General features: G+C 44.8%; 1 protein-coding gene and 1 long non-coding RNA gene across 2 annotated transcripts; one reads left to right on the top strand and one right to left on the bottom strand.

Annotated features, from left to right (window-relative positions):
- Positions 1–5,863: 5,863 nt before the first annotated feature.
- TNIP2 (TNFAIP3 interacting protein 2) lies at positions 5,864–16,279 on the bottom strand. The gene is made up of 6 exons (XM_007060041.4): positions 15,313–16,279; positions 11,584–11,886; positions 8,984–9,073; positions 8,331–8,612; positions 7,757–7,876; positions 5,864–7,124 (listed from the first exon to the last, which is right to left on the bottom strand). Exons 1-6 carry the CDS (start codon positions 15,808–15,810, stop codon positions 6,840–6,842), a joined length of 1,578 nt encoding a protein of 525 aa, XP_007060103.2. The 5' UTR covers positions 15,811–16,279; the 3' UTR covers positions 5,864–6,839.
- An 885-nt stretch (positions 16,280–17,164) lies between these two features.
- LOC122465689 lies at positions 17,165–21,843 on the top strand. Its single transcript, XR_006290697.1, has 4 exons — positions 17,165–17,278; positions 20,607–20,729; positions 20,830–21,105; positions 21,769–21,843. It is a non-coding gene; the product is annotated as an uncharacterized LOC122465689 (long non-coding RNA).
- The last annotated feature ends 301 nt before the right edge of the window (positions 21,844–22,144 follow it).

Raw genomic sequence — 22,144 nt, 5'->3', positions numbered from 1 at the left:
GGTCTTGTGAGGTATGCCAGAGTGGGAAAACCCCAAGACCAGGTCAAAGCCCCTCTCCAGCCACTCCCCATCATTGAAGTTCCATTTCAGCGAGTAGCTGTGGATATTCTGGGTCCTTTTCCGAAAAAGACACCCAGAGGAAAGCAGTACATACTGACTTTCATGGATTTTGCCACCCGATGGCCAGAAGCAGTAGCTCTAAGCAACACCAGGACTAAAAGTGTGTGCCAGGCACCTGCAGACATTTTTGCCAGGGTAGGTTGGCCCTCCGACATCCTCACAGATGCAGGAACTAATTTCCTAGCAGGAACTATGGAAAGCCTTTGGGAAGCTCATGGGGTAAATCACTTGGTCGCCACTCCTTACCACCATCAAACAAATGGCATGGTGGAGAAGTTTAATGGAATTTTGGGGGCCATGATACGTAAATTCGTAAATGAGCACTCCAGTGATTGGGACCTAGTGTTGCAGCAGGTTTGCTCTTTGACTACAGAGCTGTACCACATCCCAGTTTAGGGTTTTCCCCATTTGAACTTGTATATGGCCACGAGGTTAAGGGGCCATTACAGTTGGTGAAGCAGCAATGGGAGGGATTTACACCTTCTCCAGGAACTAACATTCTGGACTTTGTAACCAACCTACAAAACACCCTCCGAACCTCTCTAGCCCTTGCTAAAGAAAACCTACAGGATGCTCAAAAAGAGCAAAAAGCCTGGTATGATAAACATGCCAGAGAGCGTTCCTTCAAAGTAGGGAACCAGGTCATGGTCTTAAAGGCGTTCCAGGCCCATAAAATGGAAGTGTCATGGGAAGGGCCATTCACGGTCCAGGAGTGCCTGGGAGCTGTTAATTATCTCGTAGCATTCCCCACCTCCAACCGAAAGCCTAAGGTGTACCATATTAATTCTCTAAAGCCCTTTTATTCCAGAGAATTAAAGGTTTGTCAGTTTACAACCCAGGGAGGAGATGACACTGAGTGGCCTGAAGGTGTCTACTACAAAGGGAAAAGTGCTGGTGGTGTGGAAGAGGTGAACCTCTCCATGACCCTTGGGCATATGCAGCGACAGCAGATCAAGGAGCTGTGCACTAGCTACGTGCCGACGTTCTAAGTCACCCCAGGACTGACTGAACGGGCATACCACTCCATTGACACAGGTAATGCTCACCCAATTAAAGTCCAACCTTACCGGGTGTCTCCTCAAGCTAAAACTGCTATAGAACGGGAGATCCAGGATATGTTACAGATGGGTGTAATCCAACCCTCTGGCAGTGCATGGGCATCTCCAGTGGTTCTAGTTCCCAAACCAGATGGGGAGATACATTTTTGCGTGGACTACCATAAGCTAAATGCTGTAACTTGCCCAGACAACTATCCAATGCCACGCACAGATGATCTATTAGAGAAACTGGGACGGGCCCAGTTCATCTCTACCTTGGACTTAACCAAGGGGTACTGGCAGGTACCGCTTGATGAATCCGCCAAGGAAAGGTCAGTCTTCACCACATATCTTGGGCTGTATGAATTCAATGTACTCCCTTTCGGGCTGCGGAATGCACCCACCACCTTCCAAAGACTTGTAGATGGTCTCCTAGCGGGATTAGGAGAATATGCAGTGGCCATATTTTCGGATTCCTGGGCAGAACACCTGGAACATCTACTAAAAGTCTTTGAGGGCATAAGGGAGGCAGGACTAACTGTTAAGGCTAAGAAGTGTCAAACAGGCCTAAACAGAATGACTTACCTTGGACACCAGGTGGGTCAAGGAACTATCAACCCCCTACAGGCCAAAGAGGATGCTATGCAAAAGTGGCCTGTCCCAAAGTCAAAGAAACAGGTTCAATCCTTCCTAGGCTTGGACGGTTATTACAGGCAATTTGTACCACAATACAGCCAAATCGCCGCCCCACTGACAGACCTAACCAAAAAGATACAGCCAAATGCCATTCAGTGGACCGAAGAGTGTCAGAAGGCCTTTAACAAGCTTAAAGTGACACTCATGTCTGACCCTGTACTAAGGGCCCCAGAGTTTGACAAACCGTTCCTAGTAACCACAGATGCATCCGAGCGTGGTGTGGGAGCAGTTTTAATACAGGAAGGACCGGATCAAGAATTCCACCCTGTAGTGTTTCTCAGCAAGAAGCTGTCTGAGAGGGAAAGCAACTGGTCAGTCAGTGAAAAAGAATGTTCCGCCATTGTCTACGCTCTGGAAAAGCTACGCCCATATGTTTGGGGACGGCGTTTCCACCTGCAAACCGACCATGCTGCGCTACAGTGGCTTCATACCACCACGGGAAATAACAAAAGACTTATTCGGTGGAGTTTAGCTCTCCAAGATTTTGATTTCGACATCCAACACATCTCAGGAGCTTCTAACTAAGTGGCTGATGCACTCTTCCATGAAAGTTTCCCAGAATCAACTGGTTAAAATCGTCCTTGAGATGCGGAAAATATTGTTAGTCTTTATGTACTTTGTAGTATATTTAGAGGTGCATGTGTCTTATTAACTCTGTTTTCTCCTAGAGCTCCAGTAAGAAATCACAGCCAGCATTTCACCCTATCTGTGATTTGGGGGGCGTGTCATCAATATAAAGGGAAGGGTAAACACATTTAAAATCCCTGCTGGCCAGAGGAAAAACCCTTTCACCTGTAAAGGGTTAAGACGCTAGGATAACCTCGCTGGCAAAATGACCAATGAGGAGACAAGATACTTTCAAAGCTGGAGAAACAAAGGCTCTCTCTGTCTGTGTGAGGCTTTCGCTGGGAACAGAACAGGAATGGAGTCTTAGAACTTAGTAAGTAATCTAGCTAGATATGCGTTAGATTCTGTTTTGTTTAAATGGCGGATAAAATAAGCTGTGCTGAATGGAATGTATATTCCTGTTTTTGTGTCTTTTTGTAACTTAAGGTTTTGCCTAGAGGGATTCTCTATGTTTTGAATCTGACTGCCTGTAAGATTATCTTCCATTCTGATCTTAGAGTTGTTCTTATCTCTTTTTGTTCTTCTAATAAAGTTCTGTTTTTTAAGACTCTGGGGTTTTTGGGTCTTAAAAATCCAAGGCTGGTTTGTGTTCATCTCGTTTATTCTCAAGCCTCCCCAGAAAAGGGGTTTTAAGGGCTTGGGGGGATATTTTGGAGAAATAAGAACTCCAAGTAGTCCTTTCCCTGGTTATTTATTAAATCACTTGGTGGTGGCAGCGTTTACCTAATCCAAGGGCCAAGACTTTGTGCCTTGGGGAAGTTTTAACCTAAACTGTAGAAATAAGCTTAGGGGGGTCTTTCATGTGGGTCCCCACATCTGTACCCTAAAGTTCAAAGTGGGGAAGGAACCCTAATGGAGGCACTAGCCAAAATTGTTAGAGGCAGCAGTGAAATTAACAGAGGAGTACGTGGAGGTGGACTTGCCACAGCAAGCGCTCCATACCCCGATGACCAAGGGTGAGGGAAAGAAGGTTGAAGACCCTTATGCAGCAAAGCCTAATATTATGGGGGCCAAACAAGGGTGCCCCAGCTCTAGTCTGGTACCTGTTCCTGGGCAAAGGACACATGAAGAAACTGCCCTTACATGAACTGTGGGTACACAGAGTTCTCTAGGTGGACAGATGTAAAAGGGGGACCAGGGATCAGGACGATTCGGATTACAGGCTGAAGAATGACAAGGAGCGTTGAAGATTCAGTGGCAGCTGTTCCCTTGTACAGAGCGCCTTGGTTAGGCTGCAGTGGTGACAGAAGGGAGCAGTGATAATGATCTATTGTATACATGGGGAAAAGATCACTTAAACTGTGACCATTATCCCCTTGGAAGTAAAAGGGACATTTAGATGGCAGCAAGTAGTGGTAGTAAAGACATTGCCCTGCTCAGTAATGTTAGGAACTGACTGGACCCCATTCCCCTTATGTAAAAAGGGTAGACAGTAGGGGAGGGTCTGTGTGAAAAGCTCATGCTGTCCATAGGCTTTCCAGGGAGTCCTCCAGGTCCAGTGTGTGACAACCCTAGACATAAGAAAACAAGCTCAGAAAGAGGTGACACACTGGAGGACTTATGGGGGAGGGAGAGAAAAATGCAAGCAGCAGTGAAGCAGGGAATGATGGAGCAGGGATACCTAGAGGATAAGGAAGATGGAAGCTCAACTGATGCCCAGGAGAGATAATCCCTGGACAAGACACAGGGTAAAGAACCAGTTGGAAGGAGAGGGAGAGAAAAAGAGGAGGGTCCTGACATGAAAGCCTTCGTGGGCAAACCCACCCTGCCAATCCCAAACCAGGGGGAAGGTAAGTCAGAGGAGGAGAGGGATCTTGAAATTGTGGCCCTAGAGAGAGAATTCAGGTAGACCTGTCGGAAGTGACTGGTGCAATGACCTATGCCTAGGGCCCTTTGTTTTCTGTTTTTATTTTAGTTAATATTTCCTGGGAATTTATTGGTGGTGGGGTAGTAATAAGAGGTGAAAATTGGTGGAAAAAATATTAATTTTTCTCAATAAATATCAGGGTTTATTTTGGTGGACGGAAGGACAGGAAAAAAGTATTTGGTAGATTTATGCTTTGATCAATTTAATTCAATGTGGTTTGCTGCAGAACTAAAACAGAACTCAAAACACGTATTGTTTTCTTAAACTCAGATATCTCTGATCTCCAAATAAAACTTTTCATTTGAGTAAGTTTACAGTTGTAGTCTGACCTATTAGTCTATATTTTCATTTAACAATCACTGCCATTGCAGCAGCCTGAGGAAGGCTGCTGGCCTAGCTGAGGCCAGTTATACACTTTCTTTTGGAAGGATTGTGAGCACCTGGGGGGCAATCACTGGTCTAACAAGATAATTGGGAGAATATAAGAGGAGGAAACAAGAAGCAAGGGCAGCTCAGTAGGAAGCTCACAGGGTAAGCCCAGGCTGAGGAGTGAGGGCTGCAGGGAAACCTGTGCTTTCTGTAAGCCCACAGTGCATGGTATTACTATGTAAGAGAATAAATACACACCTTGGTGAAAGAAACAGCCCAGTGTGTGTTTGACTGGGTAGTGACAGAGGGGCCCTGCAACAGCATCTCATGTGGACAGTGTCTCCTTCCCTTCAGTCTCTTATCACTAGTAGTCTACTTAGGAGATACCTAGTATTTCCAAGTGCTGCAATGCGCACATGACAGCAGTTAATAGGACAGGGGGAAGGAGAGAGACAGGACCAGGGAGATAAGTACACTACAGAAAGGAGAAAGAATGTCAGAAAAGCTGGACCCTGACTTGTTAAAGGAAATGGGGATGAAAAGGGAGGAATGAAGTGAAGCTAGGATAAGTGATATGCAAAGTGTACACTATACCGTACAGAATGTTGTTCCTTTAATTTAGAGACAGCATGGTGGTGCAGAGTTTTTCACCTACCCACTTCACTTAGACTCCAGACTTGTCATGGTGAGGTATGTTTTTTCCAAGCCTGAGCTGTATGTATCTTGTTAGGTACTTATATGGCCCCCCTTGCCACAGTAGTTGAGCACCTCACATTCTTTACTATTTATTCTCAAGAGCCCTGTGAGGTAGCGAAGTGCTATTTTCCCTCTTTTACAGATGGGAAGCTGAAGCACAGAGGGGGTAAGTAACTTGTGCAAGTTCCTCAGTCTGTGGCATGGCAGGAATTGAACTTGGGAGACAACCTAGTTCCCAAACTAGCACCTTAACCCCAGGCTCATCCTTCCTCTCAGTGCAATAACTTAGCACTTACTATTTTCAAATAGTATGTGATAAGGAATCTATTTCATGTAACAGCAGCTTATGTCTAAGGTAATGTGGCAACTCTTATTTGAAGCTGTAACAGTCAGCCAGAAATTGAGTCCAGCTGCATTTAGACTCTTTTTCACTGAAATATTACTAACCCCATAAAGCAACTACACCACCATTTTATTATAAAAATAACTGACAAATTTTAAATTTGTATACAATCTGTATTCACATATGTACAGTCACTTTCTAGCACAGAAGAAAAAAATAAATATAATCCCCATGCAATGTGTTTCAGTGCAAAAAGAGGGTTTCGATCAGAGTAACTAGTATCTTAACATTTTCCTCACATTCAATGCAAGTGATTTATAAAAGCTCTGTCAGACACACATAACTGATTTCATTCTAAGACTCAAGGTAGTGGCAAATGAGATGCCTCTATTCAACTGTACCCCAGAGACAGCACAGTGAAGCTTTTTTCCTCCTACCTTACCACTTTTGCCACTCTTCTCTATATGGCTATATCTATGAAAAGGAAGGTATACAGATTTCAAATCCAGTTACAATCTCTGAACTTGTGGCAATCTGAATATTTATAGAGAATCAGACTTTTGCTTGTAAATCTGTCTGTGCTCTGAGCCCATCCACAACTTTTGTGCTCTTCAGAACTTTTGGCTTGTAGCAGATTTGCATTTGTTACACTCACATTTGTTGGAGTGTTAATTTGTATATTTCCATTCTTTGCAAAATGGCTGGATTTATGTTGAAGTCTCTTGTGCAGTCCAACAGGTGGTGGAATGAAGTAAGAGGTAGACGTTTCTTATCCTGTTGGTTCCTAACATCCCACATTATGGCCATTTAAAATGAATTACTTCATTTTTTTTTTTGCCCTTACTTATTGTAGATTAGTAACAAATTAACTTTTCAGTAAGATGTCCTCAAATTAGAGAGATTCAATGCTGAAACTAAACACTGAATTTATGCTTAGATAAGTCAGTCCAAACATCCAAACTGGATGATAAATATTAAAAATATAACCAACATTAATTGGTACTGTAGTATACATCTCAAAGTGCTGTTTTCTCAGTATCAAGTAGTGGTTGATTTGATATTTGATTGCACTTCTCAGGTCAGATTATTGACAACATTCAGCAACATGTCTGAGAAATTCATCACTGAGTTCATCATTGAAGAACCTCATGCAATGAGGGCACTGAAGTTCACCCTGTCCTCTTCTCTCTGATCCTGAACTCCCACTGTCTGTGCGTGTAGCAGCTTGTTCAGATTGTGAACCTGTTCTCCTCACGCCTGACTGGACTTGGCTGTTGCCCAGTAGATGTTCAACATTTGTCTGTACATACACACGATGATTTTGGTTCCCAGTGTGAACTCTAACATGACCAGCTGTCTCTCTTGATTCCTAGGAAATTAAAATCATTTAAAAAAAATCAGTATCAAAAATCCAATTTTGAGCCCCAAAGGGTTAATCTAAAATGCTAGTAATGACATTTTGATAAGGCGGACCAAAGCCAATGCATACTTCACATAAAGATTTTTAGCTGAAACTCAAAGCAATCAGAGCCAGCAACTGAAAGTTGATTAAGTTCCAAACAATCATAAAACCTACATAAAATAAGTGATTGGGAGTCAAGTATAGCATGTGCAACTATAACAAATTAAAAAACAAGCGAGTTCCACCTATTCCCTGTTTGTACTGAACTGGTACAGTGTCTAAATCCATGAGAAGAAATACTATTTCCAGTTCTGCTGATTCAACACAGAAGGGACACTGGGACTAATAGGAAGCGTTATATAAATAGAAGACAACTCCTAATTCCTCTAGAACTGAAGTTCTGAAATACAGGTATGGGATTTTTTGCAGTTACAACTTTGACACCTCTGAATTTAAGATATTAAACAAAACTGTCCATGATTTATTGGTATGTTTTGGAGTTATTCTTGTTTCCTTGGGGTGCGTCTGATTTTCAGCTTGAGTTTCCCTTATTAATGAAAACAACTTGTTTAATATCTTGCCTTTCTAGATTTTTTTACCTGTCTCCTGATTAGCTGGTGCTGTAGACATGAAATTTCTGCCTGAAGTTCCTGTATCTTGCTTTGTGCACGCTCTCGATCTGCTCTTTCAGATGTGAAATCATCCTTGTAAACAAGGACCTGCAAATGAATCATTTAAATATTTTAGCCATTTACTGAGAGTGGTGAGGTAGCAGAGGTCATAGCTGGTAAAAGAATGATAGATTCTCCCATCTCTAATATTTAAATTAATACTCCGTAACATTGGCTCAGAATGCAGGTATTCTTTTCTACAGTCTGTCTGCACTTAACTAGATATACGGAATTTACAAAAATACTGATATTTTGTGTTGGAGGAAAATAAAGCTATCACAGAATTCCTCCAGTTCTGCATTCTACTTGAACTTGTGTGCGCGCCCCTTTGTACTGTTGCCACCTTTGCAATTTGTACAGCCATCCTATGTCCAAGTGCCAAATCAGAAAAATCAACTGTTAAAAAAAGTGAAAAATTCAGTGAACTTGTTTTCCCATCTTTTTCTGAGAAAATCTTAATTCCTAAATCAAGCAATTCTGATCGAAGAGTAGATTTAATGACCTGTTGTTCCAGCATTTGTACAAGTTCACTATCTCCATCTCTAGCCTTCTTCGCATCCTCTAACTCTCGCTTTACTTTAATGCATTCATTCATTTTTTCTTCCAGTAATTTGTTCAACCGAGAAATCTCCTTCTGCATCAGCTCTGAATTTCTTTTCAGTGGTGTAATGCCTTGCTGCTGTTCGGGTTGAGACTTCAGTTCTTTCAGCTGCAGGTGGAGTCGTTTCACATATTCCTCTCTACTAGCATCATATGCCTGCCATTTTGTATTTAAGTCTTCCACCTGAGAAAGCACCAGAAAAGTCAAAAATAAAAATATACACCTTAAAACAAAGTGTTGCAAGCAAAAACTTTCAGAGAAGGATTAAGGTGAGTGGTGTTAATGTGGTGTTAGGGCAGAAACAGGATTCTTAAACATGTTGCATTCTGACACAATTTCTTTGAGTCAATGGGGCAGCTAGGCTATGTATTGAGGATTTGTATTTGCCAAGGGAACAAAGATTACATGCTAGCTAATATTTTTTATTGAGACTATTCAGGGTCTGCATAAAGGTACCATTAGGGTTAAATTAAATTAGGGTTTGTTAGTGGGAATTTACTGTAGTTGAAAATGTATAATCAAATCCTATTCTACAAACTAAAAAATGTACTTACATGAAACACTTTTTGTTGTAACTTCCGATTTTCCTCCTGTAGCTGGCAAATAATTGTTTGGAGTGAAGTTTTATTCTCTGAAAATTGTAGCTGTCAGACAAAGTAAGTGTTACTTTGATTAAAAAAAACCGCACAAACCTGGAAGACATTCACAGCTTTATTTTAAAAATAGCACAAACATCCTCCATTTTTCTTCCCTAAGCTATTCAAACATGTTTTTAGATTAACTCATTGTAAGATCAGTTGTTGGTAAACATTTTTTAAGCAAAGAAATTAAATTTGCTTTAATGTAAGGGAGAATAGCCCACCTGAAAAACCATAAAACAACCAGCAGCCACAAACACTCATTCACTTTGGCTTGCTATGACTTTAAGCAAATGAGAACAAAAAATAATAAAGCTGCTTGATAAATTTTTGACCAGAAGTTTTAAACTTTTGATTTAATTACATGCCTTTGGACTTTAAGAAATGTCATCTGTTCAAAAAAAAACCCCAAAAACCCAAAGTACATGAGTAATAAAGCATTTTTGAAAAAAAATTCCCTAGAATGAACTAGGAATCATATCTGAATTTCTCTTTGACAGGGAAGTCCCCACTGTACAAGGTAAGCTAGTTATTAGACTGAAAACTTATTACTTAGAGAGATGGATATTTCAGTTACACATAAAACATCACATTGCTGAAAATTTCAAGTCCCATTAAACAATCTGCTTTTCTTTCCATCTAAGTCAGCCTCTGTCTATTCACGCAGTAATATTTTACATAACTAGAGCATCTTTCATCCCAAAGGCTCCCAATGCACTTTACAAATTTAAACTCTGCACAGGGATCACTGAAACTCGCAGCTCTTTTAAAAGATCCAGTAACAGCAGCTCAGGACAAGAAATGAGCACTACTTTCATCTGCTTTAAACTTCCAGAAGAATCTTTGTGAACAAAATTAATGGAATGTCGCCACAGTATCTGGTTTTAATACCCTATTTCTTATGGGGGTTATAATATCTTAAATTATCAAGAGTTGCCAACTCATGATACTGTCATGAAACAACTGTTGTTTAAGTAGTTCCTCATTTTGGGAACAGTAGGGTTTCTCTTGCAAATTTTTACCATTATTTAATACTGCCATCTCCCAAGGCTTTCAATGAAATTGAAGTCAGACAGCCATCAGTGAGGTGGGGATTCTTGGTAGGTATTTCTTGGGTATCACCGTAGTATCTAAGCACCTGCCAAACACTAAGGCATTTACCTGAACAAGGCTTTGTGGCAGCGAAATTATATTATCTCCACTTTAGGTAGAAAATAAAAGTCACAAATGAAATAATTTGTCCACAGCCACATAGAAGTCTGACAGAGCAAGGAATTGGATGCCTTTCCTGGTTCCCTGGCCAGTGTTTTAATCCTTCCCCGAGAGAGGAATCCTCTTCCATAACCTAACAGCAAGAGTGAGGCTTACATTGTGTGTGCAGGGATGAATTTTGAATTGGAAATGATCACACACACTAAGGGCTCAACAAATCAGAAAAAAAAATGCAAATTCTTTTAAAATCTGATGATATTTAAGCCAACTTGACTTTTGTGGTCCAAGGATACATCTACCCTGTGATTAGACACCTGCAGCTGGCCAGTGGCAGCTGACCTGGGCTCACAGAGCAGAGTAAGCAATAGTGGCCTCTAGAGCTCTGAGATCCTTCCATCTTGCAGCCTCCGGCTCAAACCCAAATAAACAGCCCTTTAGCGTGCGCCCCATGAGTCTGTCAGCTGGCATGGGCCTGCCACAGGTGCTTAATTGCACAGACCAGTGGTTCTCAAACTCTGGGTCAGGACTCCAAAGTGGGTTGCGATCCAATTTTAATGGGGTCACCACGGCTGGCGTTAGACTTGCTGGGGCCTGGGGCTGAAGTCAAAGCCCAAGTCCCACTGCCCGGGACTGAAGCCAAAGCCCTACAGCTTCAGCCCTGGGTGGCAGGGCTCAGTTACAGGCCCCCGACCTGGGGCTGAAGCCCTTGGGCTTCGGCTTCCCCGCCCAGGACAATGCAGCTCAAGCTTTGGCTTCCCGCCACAGGGCAGTGGGGCTCGAGCTTTGCACACACGCGCACACACGCGCACACACACACCCCTTGTAGTAATTCTTGTTATCAGAAGGGGGTTGTGGTGCAAGGAAGTTTGAGAACCTCTGGCATAGACATACCCCAAGGGCCTCATTTTTGTCTCTTGTCAAAGGGATGTCACCCCCAACAGCACAGCACCCTCTAGTGCTCTGCTCTAGCCTCCACTGGTTTACTGAACAATAAGTGTGTAAATATATAATATTCATATTTTGGGAAAGAATGCTTATGGCACCTCCTACCAAAAGAGGCTCTGACTACTAGAGATAGATGAGGGATGGCCAAAATGTACATGACATGATCAAAACCAACTTCCATCTCTCAATGAATACCAACAGTTAAGGTTTTGTGAGAAGATTCTCCTTTTCTCTTCACTGTAGCTGAAGTGATTGGGGAAAGTGAGAAATAACTTAGAGCTATTGCATTAACAGTTGCTTACAATGTAACATCCCTCCCTCCAAATTATTCACGCTGACAGAAAATGTATTAAGTGTACCTGATTGGATCTTTCAATAGGAATATGCTCCTCCAAATACCCTCTGTCTTTTCTCTTTTCTTCTAGACATTTTGCCAGCTGCTGACACATTTCTGCTGTGGATGCCAATTTACGTTGAAGTTGGTGAGTTTCATCGGTGAGTGAACGACATAGTACTTCACTTGTAGCCTGGACTCTTTCTCTCTCTGCCAAGCTTCTCTGGAGTCGTAAGATTTCTCTCTCTCTTTCATACTGTGGCTGGTTTATTATCTGCTGTATATCTCTGTCTTTTTCTTCTAGCTGCCGATTCAGCTTCTGCACTTCCTAGATATTGGGGGTAAAGTTGATATATTTGAGAACATAAAATGAACTCAAAAGCCAAGAGGTTTATAAAAGTGAATTTTCTCATCATTGTTTAAGAATAACTTAAGTCCACTCTTCAGGAATGTCATTAGTACCATATGTTACCACCATTAAACAAGACCACTCATATAAAGTCATTTTTCATCAAATTTCTTGAATGTGGTGTTGGTCTACAATGTCTTTTCCAGTTCTCATTTTACATTTTCATGAACATATGCTTATGCACATATCCTAGGTCAGAAAATAGTTGGTATGCAGAAAAGGATTTGCCAATACATTATCAACTGCAGATTGTTTCCAACCTCTTACTTGATATTTCAGGACAATCACTCCAGGCTTTTTTAAAAATATGTAATTGGGGCAGTTATCCCACTTTCTCAAAAACATACTTATACAAGGATGAAACTTTATGCACTATAACTTAAGCTTCTGATGCAGGCAGCATAGCCAGCTTGTAGTGTCCTGACCACTTTTAGGGTGCAATGAAAGACCTCTGTTTGGCTCTTCTACTCCAGTGTCCCAAATTATAAGATGGTAGAAAATAATTTCCTTAAGCTATTAGGGACCATAAATTTCATCAAAGCAAATAGCATGCCTAATCCTGAGAGACAGCAAAGATAGTATCACTCTACATAGTAACTTGATCAGGAACAAACAGTAATGACAGAGAAACAAACCCCAAACAGAATGCATAACTCTATGCTGGGGTGGGTTATATCTGCCTCACAAATATCTGAGGGATCTGCATTTTCTTAACTTTGGCAATGCTTGTATATCTTGTTGTACCAATAAAGTTTCATGGAATTGGAAGCTCTGTAACATTACCTCGCTTAACACATGGAAGCCCCTCTGTGAATGGTTTGATGGGACTGGGATTTGTTGGGGTCTAGACAGCAGCCAATCTCTGGCATCATCATGTACTCAAATTGTAAATGAAATTTGGAGTATATTAACACTGACCCAGTGAGCACTAACTTCCTATGTTCCCATTTAAGCTGTTAGGGGATGAAAGAGATTGGAGGACAACAGCTGTAAAGAAAGCAGATGGAACATAGCTCTCCCAGAGTCTTTTAGTTTGTCTATATGGTATTTTGGAGCAAGCAGGAGTGAGCCTCCCAGCCCAGATGTGGGCCATGGGGGTGGAAATCAGGCTAGTGCTCCAAAAAAAAAAAAAACAGCTGTCTAGACAGTGCTTTCAAGTTGCAAGGCAAGCTCTGAAGCCTAGGGAGTGGTGTGGGCTTGGCTTCATTTCAGCGCCCAAGCCACAACTTCAAAGTGCCCTCTATGCAGCTATTTTTAAAGTGCTAGCACAAGCCCTGCTACCATGAGTCGGTGGACCTGGGCTAGGAGGTTCACTCCCACACACAGTACAGACATGCCCACAAGTTGCCCTGGATCCCAGGGTAGACGGGAGGTTATGGAGGCAAAAGCCACAGTCCATCTTGCAAAATCTGTCCTGTTTTTTGGAGGTGAAGGGGTGGGGAAGGTTGTAATGCAATATCCCTGCTAGTTCCTCAGGAGATCAAATCTTGGTCCTCCAATGGAAGAATACAATAGAAAAGCAGAGTATAAACTAAGTTTCCAAGCCCCCTGCGTAAAAACCTGTATAAGGGCATTATCTTGACCTTTAGCTTGTCAGTGACACTGGGTTACCTCTGGAGAGCCTCATAATAAATTGTGTTTAAAATGTTCATTTCTAAAAATCAAAGCTTATATTGACTAGTGCAGTTTTAAAGCTGCAGCAGAAAGTGCTTATTTTAAATGTTAACTACAGTAATTAGAAAATGAAATGCTGCCATGTACTTACTGTAGACTGGTGCCTTTGAGCACTTAAGGGAAAGGATACACTGTTTGGGATTCAGAACAAACCCACAACTATATCAAACCCAATACTGATACTGAATGTTTTAAAAGGATTTGACAGGCTTAAAAATCCATTTGAAGAACAAAAGGCTACTTCTAGCTATGCTTTGTTGGCTGGTGTTGCACTTCCTGGGTAGTTTATGGCATAAGACATTCATCAACCTGCCTCACAAGGTAGTCAAACAGCGGAGTGCTGACAGAGGTGTAAATACCTAGACACATCCCAAGCTGCGCACTGTATAAAACAGTGAGATCATGTTTTATTACAAGTCTCAAAGCCTGAACCGGTCTAAAGCGACCTGTTCCATTTGAGAGACATTCTTGTACCCGCATTATGTCAAGAGATTACTTTGTCACAAGACTACTTGTTTCAGTTTCCAATATTTTCTCATTTGGAACTCCCTTCACAGACACCAGACTGTTTCATTACAAAGAGAAAGATTTTAAACAATTTAATTTCAATAAACAAACAGTAAAAACACTTTTTCCAGAGTTAGAAAGATGTTTTTAACTAGAAAGGAGGAAAATTGAGATTTCCCCCTCCTCCCCCCCGAATTGCCAACTAGTTGCAATGGTTACAACTGAAATGCTAGGTCTGGTGTACAGATGTGCTGATGAACAGTTCAAGAAGCAGATACACAAAGGGGAAAAAGGGAAGAACTAAAAAATCCCATTTAAATGCCTTTTAATCAAGAAATATTGGTACTGTGGATTTGTGTTATGGAGTGAAAAATAATTGCTTGCAATAAAATATTTAAAAATTTATTTTAGCTCATTTTTTCCAATAATCTCTTCCACTCTACTTGTGCAAACTAGTGAGATTATATAAAGATGTATACTAGCTAGTATGCTAGCTGTAAATCTCATCCTGATAGCATGAAAAATACCATTTAGATTACATTTAAAAATGCCATGTAGATTTCATAGTCTCTGCAACTACTTTTTAATTAACATGTTCCCACAATCCAATCACTGCCCTGAAGTGCATGGTGATTATACCTTGGTTATAATAAATAGTGCTATCTTGAAAGTATTTGAAGACGACAGGTTACCTAGTGGTTGCAGAGGGTTTGGCAAACTTGACTTCTGGGCTCTAACCAAGACCCTTCACCAGCTTGCTGTGACACCTTGGACAAGTCACCTAAACCAAATTTTCCATTCTAGAGCATCTAAAGTTAGGGTCCTAAATCAATATTTAGGCATCTAAATTAGTGACCTAAACTAAGGTGTTTTTTTTTTTTTTTAATACCACACATCATCATGGCACCCAAGCCCCTTTCAAATAGGGTGTTTAGCTTTAGGTACTAATGGTTGAAAATCCTACTCTTCTCTTAAAAAAAAAAAAAAAAAAAAAAAGTTTAAAATAACACTTTTTCGTATTAAGTGGGGTTAAATGCTGTCCTGGCTCACAAGTGTGCAACTTTTTGAAGACAGAATCGAGCTCAGCCCTTTGCAAAGGACTGCCAGGGGAAGGCACTCTTCTCTGTAAATACAAATGTTATTTTGGTACATCTGTGTTTTTACCTGGGTCAAAGTTTCAACCTTCTGCGCTGAAATTCTCTCGCTGTCTTTAAGCTGCTGCTTCATTTGGCCAACCTGATCTATTAAACTTTCCACTAAGGATTTAGCAGGTCCAACAAACTTTCCCCCCGCTGGCGGCGGCTGTTGCTCCTCTTCCTGTGCTGCTCCCAGTTGGGCAGCCTGGTACTTGGCCACGCTCGCCCTCAGCTCCCCGATCATCGCCTCCTTGGCGGAGAGCTGCAGTTGAAGGTGCTTCAGCTGCTGCCCGGCCTCATGATACAGGCTGCAGAGGGCTTTGTAGCGGGGCACTTTGCTCTTTAAGCTCTTGTTCTCCAGGTGCAGCGCCTCCACGGTCTCCTCCAGCTGCCTGCACCGGGCTACCAGCGGGTCCGTGCTGCTGTCCTCGTTCACCGAGCACATGGCGGGGGAAAGGGAGCGCGGATCACCCCGCGGCCCCGTCTCTTCCTCCAGCGGGGTGACCCAGAACCCCGCCAGCTGCATATAAATCCACGCGGGGCCAGGCGAGGGGCCGCGGTGCTGTCAGTGCCGCTCCCTTCAGCCTTCTCCTCGCCGCCGCCCGAGAGCAGATACGAGCCTTTCGGCGCTGGCTGGGCCCGGCCCCCACGCCTCTTATCGGCCAGCCAGGCGGCCAGGGGCTGCTCGGCACCGCCAGCGGGGAGGGGCCGCCGGGGGGCGGGGCCGCAGCCCCGCGCGGGAGGCGGGGAACCCCCGGGCGGGGGAAGGGGGGGGGGGCGCGCTGAGCTGTGTCGCAGGGATCCCGCGCGGGGCTCTGGGAGCCGGGGGGAGGGGGCAGCCCGGGCTTGCGTAAGGCCCGCGGTGTCCCAGCCGGAGCTGCCCCCGGGAATTTCCTAGCGGGGCTTCCCGGCAGCAGGCGCTAGGCGGCAGCTCCCGGCCGCTCCCCGAGGACCGCTCAGCAGCCAAGCGGCGCTTCTTTCCGCCTCCGGCCTGGGGCGCAGGCGCGAGGGGCGGGGCGAGCCTGCGCCGGCGCAGTGAGCGTGGCAGGGGGCTGCGCTCGTGCCGTGCCCGCGCGGGGCGGCCGGGGCTGGCTGTGCCCCGCCAGGGGGTGCTGGCTCTCGGGGACAGCGACCCTGGCCCCGCGGGAGGCCGCGGGGTTGCCAGTTTGGGTTGCCAGTATTCCGGGAGGTTGTACCACGTGACATAATCCATGACCATTAGTCTTTCCTGCCTGGAGACTCCAGGACAATCCTGGAGGGTTGGCAATCCCAGGGGAGCGTAGCCCTGTGGGGATCCGCAGTGTGCCCCAGGCAGTGGCTGACACGGTGCCCCTTGGCTGGGACAGAGTACAGTGGGAGAGGGGGTGGGGCAGTAGCTCAGTGGTTTCAGCATTGGCCTGATAAACCCAGGGTTGTGAGTTCAATCCTTGAGGGGGCCATTTGGGATCTGGGGCAAAAATTGGGGATTGGTCCTGTTTTGAGCAGGGGGTTGGACTAGATGACCTCCTGAGGTCCCTTCCAACCCTGATATTCTATGTGTGAGTGATTACTGACCCGCCCAGGCACGGTGCCATGACGACCGTCTTCGGAAAGAATTGAGGACGCCAGGAGCTTGATGAAATGGCTCATCCACATGCACAAATTGCACCACTGTAACTGTACCGGTGCATCAATGGGCCTGCTACCGGAATTGGCCTTGATCGCCCGGTTGGTGGCTGCTGAAAGCAATCCGGGAGATTTTAATAGGCTGCTAAAAGTCCGGTGAGCGGGGCTAAGCAGGCTCCCTACCTGCCCTGGTATGTGATTGGCATGTCCCTCTGGCTCCTAGGTGCAGGGGTGGCCAGGGGGTCTCTGCATGCTGCCCCTGCCCTAAGTGCTGACTCCACGGCCAATGGGAGCTGCGGGGGCAGTGCCTGCAGGCAGCGCGCAGAGCTGCCTGGCTGCCCCTGAGCCTAGGAGCCAGACGTGCTGGCTCCTTTCAGGAGCCTCTCAAGGTAAGTGCCTGGCCAGAGCCTGCACGCCTCACCCCCTCCCGCATCCCAGCTCCCTGCCCCAGCCATGAGCCCCCTCCCACACTCAAACTCCCAGAGCTTGCACCCTGTACCGCCTCCTGCACCCTGCCACAATCTGAATCCCTGCCCCAGCCTGGTGAAAGCGAGTGAGGGTAGGGGAGAGCGAGCTGCAGAGGGAGGGAGGGACAGGTCCTCAGAGAAGGGGCAGGGCAAGGCTGTTGGTGTTTGTGCGATTAGAAAGTTGGCAGCCTTAGCCCAAACCTTTAAATTGTGCCCCCACCCCCTTAGCAGGCACTAGTCGTCCATGACAGGAGCCCCTAGCTCCACTGTAGGGCAGAAGCCCCGAACTCCCCCACTTCCGGTAGGCGAAGAATGGGGGGACATGGGAGATTCTGCGATCCACACTTTAACTGTAAAAGAGCCACATGTGGCTGGTGAGCCACAGTTTGGCTACCCCATAGCTTATTCCCCTTCCTGCCTGGGAATAGCCATACAAGATGTAGGTAGGGCACCTTTAGATCAGTATAAATATGCCCGTGCTCAGGGGCTGCTTGATAGAACATCAGTTAAAATAAAAAAATCCACACTTTTAACTGAAATAGTTATACCAGTAAACAAACTGTATGGACCAGGTCTGATAAATCTAATGCAAGCCAAAAAAGCAGCCTATCTATTCCTTTGTCAGACACCGAGAAACTCCAACCTTAACCGTAAAGCCATGACTACATGGCTTCATAATATTGACAACGTGCCAGATTATCATTGACCTCTTTGTGAGTCTAAAGCTATGGCTACACTAGAGAGCTTACAGTGGCACCACTGCACTAGTGCAACTGTGCCGCTGTAACCTCTCTAGTGTAGCTGCTCTAGGCTAATGGGAGAGAGCTCTTCCGTCAATCCACCCCCAACGAGCAGCAGGAGAAGCTGTCCACACCAGTGCTTAGGTCAGTGTAATTTATGTCACTCTGTGGGTGGCTTATTCACACCCCTGAGCAACATAAGTTATATTGACATAAGCGGTAGTGTAGACATACCCTCAGTAAAATCAGACTAACAGCCTCGGCATTTGGCCCTGTGAAAAGGGACATACGGGATTTAAGTTAGTCATTATATGAAAACAGAAGCACATCATTCAATTGCCTCAAAGAATGACAGGAAGGAGCTTGGGCTTCCTTAGAAAAGTGGTGTTTAAAAATACTTTATTGGCACAACTAGCTATACAAGTATTGCCAACATGTAAGGTCACAGAAGACATTCTGTAACTAATAGATACTGTATACCAAGCATTTGCCCAAAACACAGCATTACAGTGTCTCTGATGTTTAATCCATTTTGTCCAAGGGAAACTCTTCAATACCATTGAGAATATCTCTACTGCATTATGATCAGGGACAATGAAAAATTATGGGACTGAAAAGTCGAGGTAATTGAAAATTCTTCTTCAAGTCGTGTCCCTGTGAGTGCTCCATTCTGGGTGCACTCTCGCCTCCTCCACCTTTCCCTGGAAGTTTCTTATTGCAGTATCTGTTTGGCCCAGGCATGCATTACTCAGTCTTGTGCTCTGTGCTGTTGCTATATAGCACTGTTTGGCTTCATTTCCTGCTCAGCCTGAGAGAGAGTCTTAGCAGTTGTCCACATTGAGTTTTACCTCAATTCTGTTCCCTAAGCTCTTTTAGTAGTTAGTTTATTATACTTGTTCTTAATAGTAGTTGGTACTTAGTAGTAGTTTAGTTTAAAACAAAAATTAACCTCTCCCCAACTTTTTATGTATAGTCTTTTTAGATAGTTTCTCCCCTGGGAGGGTGTGCCTGGTTCTTCCAGTTTCTAACGTCTGGCATGCCGGGAGGCAATCCCAATGAGTGACAGACACTGTTGCCTTGGAGAATCTCATATTTCCCAAAAGTGCAACTTCTGTCTGGCATTAAAATCTAGAGCCAGAAAAAACAGGGAGATCAAATTTCAGCTCCTCACGATGGAGAGTTCACTGCACCTGGCCTATGATCCAGGCCGGGAGATCCTCCCCAGCCCCACCGTATGCCAGTCTCCAAGTAAGTTAGTTACCTGTATCATCTCCAAGGCTCACTCCCCAAAGACCCAAGATTCCTCTCATAAGACTTCCAAACACCGTACCACAAGTTCTCCTGGTAGGAGGTTGCTGGTGGAAGTCGAGGTTGCCGGTGACTCCAGCCACTTCAGCTCCCATTGGTCTCTGACCTGGTACCCATGAGGCTGCTGATTCCTTAGGTACCGAGGGCTCTGTTAAGCCTGGAGACCCCCAACATTGTGGGCTCTGATAAACCATTGGTACCAACAGGGGAGCGAGGCAGCAAGAAGAGATCTACTTCTTCAGACTCAGTACCAAAAAAAGACCACATGGTCGCCACCTGGACTCCCCTCAGGGCATTTGAGATTCATAGTACCGTCAGCTCTCTCTGCTACCATTACTTTGGCTCAAGCTATGGACATGGCTATGGACACAGGTGCCCGAACTGTGGCCCCACCTCCCTACACCGTGCAGCCCCTTTGCCCTGAGCCCCTGCCCCTTCCCCCCAAGGCCCCACCCTCATGCTGCCCCTTCCCCACAAGATCCTGCCCCTGCACTGCCTCTTCCCCTAAGGCCCCACTCCGACACCACCTCTTCCCCCTAAGACCTCTCCCACTCACTCTTCTCCGCCCCCACTCCCCATCACTCACCCTTATGGCCGGTAAAATGTGTGGGGTACCATGGCCCCCTGGACCCTCTGTTCCAGCACCCCTGAACATGGAAGATATTTTTGGTAAAAACTTGGGTTATTGTCATAATGTGACCTTGTCTTTGAAAAATATTATGAAAGGGGGGTATGCCATAAGGGCCCCTATTTCCCCAACTCGTTGAGCTGACATGATGGCTACCAGAAACACAGTTTTCATTGACAAATGTAGGAGTGAGCAGGTAGCCATCTGTTCAAACAGAGATCTTGTAAGATGTTTAAGAACCAGATTGAGGTCCCAAACTGGAGTAGCATGTTTGACTAGTGGAAAGAGCCCCCTGAGGAACCTCATCATTGTTGGATGAATGAATACAGAATAACCTTCTATTGGAGAATGGAAATCCATGATGGCTTCCAGGTGGATGCTAAAAACTCAGCAACAGCCCCAAGTTTTTTAGTGCTAGAATGTAGTCCAATATGTCTGACAGCAAAATAAAGTTGTCAGTGGAATGTGTTTGAGGTCACACCAGCAAGCAAATCTTGCCCATTTTTGTAAGTAAGTGTAATGTGTACATGCTTTTCTGCTGTGTAATAGCACTCTTTTTACTTCCTCTGAACAGGTAATTTCTAATCCCGTGAACGATCGACCAGCCATGCTTTGAGGCAAAGAACTCCAATCTTGGGATGAAGGATCTTCCCACGTTCCTGGGAGAGAAGATGAGGAGCTACCTGGAGAGTGATTGGTACGTGAATGGCCAGCTGTATCAAGTAAGGAAACAATGTTTGTCTAGGCTGGGTTGGGACTATTAGAATAACTCTGGCTTTGTCCTTTTTTATTTTGAGTACGACTATGGATGTTAGAGGAGTCGAGGGGAACGCATACAGTAGACCTGATGACCACTGAAGGTGGAAGGCATCCCCCAAGGATCAGTGGCTCAGCCTGCCTCTGGAGCAGATCTGGGCACATTTCTTGTTTCCCGTCGTGGAGAACAGGTGTATTTGAGGGGTGCCCCATTGCCAGAATATGTGATGAAGTATGATGGGATTTATCTCCCACTCAAGGTCTTGAGAGAAGTGCCTGCTGAATGTGTCTGCTGTCACATTCTGAACTACTGGGAAGTAAGCTGCTGTGATGATGATCTGATTGTGTATGTATCAGTTCCAAAGTTTGACAGCCTTGGCTCAAAAGGCAGGGAGTCTTGCCCCTCCTTGCTGGTTGATATAGGACATGCATGACATGTTGTCCATCATGACCTTTATGTGTTTGCCCCTGATTACTGGTAGAAACTGGAGACATGCATATTTCACTTCCCTGAGTCACAGGAGAAGATATGCAGAGTGGTTTCCTGAGGCGTCCACCTGCCCTGGGCCCTGTGGGTGTCCAGATGTGCTCCCCATCCTAGCAGGGATTGTTATGATAACTGCTGGGGGAGAGCAAGTGAAAGGGATTCCTGCACAAACGTTGTGAAGGTATTTCCATCAATTTAGAGATTCCTTTATGAAGGTGGGTACGGAAAGTAGTGAAGTTAGACTGTGTCTGTTTGCTGAATAAACAGTCCTGAACCAGTGTTGAAGTCATTGCATTCACAATCTTGCATGGTCTATAACGAAAGAATTAGCTGCTATATGCCCCAACAGCTGAAGACAGTTCTTCACTGGAGCTTGAGGGCTGATCTGGATTAGGTTGACTACGTTGGACAGGGCCATGAATCTGTGCATTGGGAGGCAGGCTTTTGCTGCTACTGAATCAAGATGAGCTCCTACGAATTCTGACATTTTCAGAGGGTCCTCGTGGATTTTTGAATGTTCAATTGCAGGCCCAATTTGAGATAGAGGTCTATGGCTTTGCAAGTTGCCTGTGAAGTTAAGCCCAGGGAGCAACCTTTCAGAAGCCAATTGGCTAGGTAAGGGAACACTAGTATTCTTTTTCTGCGGAGCTGTGCCACTACTACTGACATGACCTTTGAAAATGATGATAGGCCAAATTATGATTGGCAGATAATAGGTCAAAAGGGCCCTCCCTGTGCTGAAAATGGGCCTGAGAGTAAAACCTAGGAATCTTTTTTGTGGGACGGGTGGATCACTATATGGAAATAGGCATCCTGAAGATTGAGGGCTGTGAATCAGTCCCCTTGGTCCAGTGATGGAATGATCGCTC

This window comes from Chelonia mydas, chromosome 4 (assembly GCF_015237465.2).
Source record: "Chelonia mydas isolate rCheMyd1 chromosome 4, rCheMyd1.pri.v2, whole genome shotgun sequence".
In the NCBI taxonomy this organism is placed as follows: domain Eukaryota; kingdom Metazoa; phylum Chordata; order Testudines; family Cheloniidae; genus Chelonia; species Chelonia mydas.
Note: the sequence above shows the minus strand (reverse complement) of the source record. Positions and strands in the feature narration are given on the sequence as shown.

Bases quoted from the DNA above. Each gene is read 5' to 3' on its own strand.
- TNIP2 (XM_007060041.4), bottom strand. From the start codon at position 15,810: ATGCAGCTGGCGGGGTTCTGGGTCACCCCGCTGGAGGAAGAGACGGGG. The intron at 8,613-8,983 runs GTAAGTACATTT...GTGCTTTCTCAG, and splicing joins TACAACAAAAAGTGTTTCAT to GTGGAAGACTTAAATACAAA. The intron at 7,877-8,330 runs GTCATTAAATCT...ATTCATTTGCAG, and splicing joins TACAAATGCTGGAACAACAG to GTCCTTGTTTACAAGGATGA.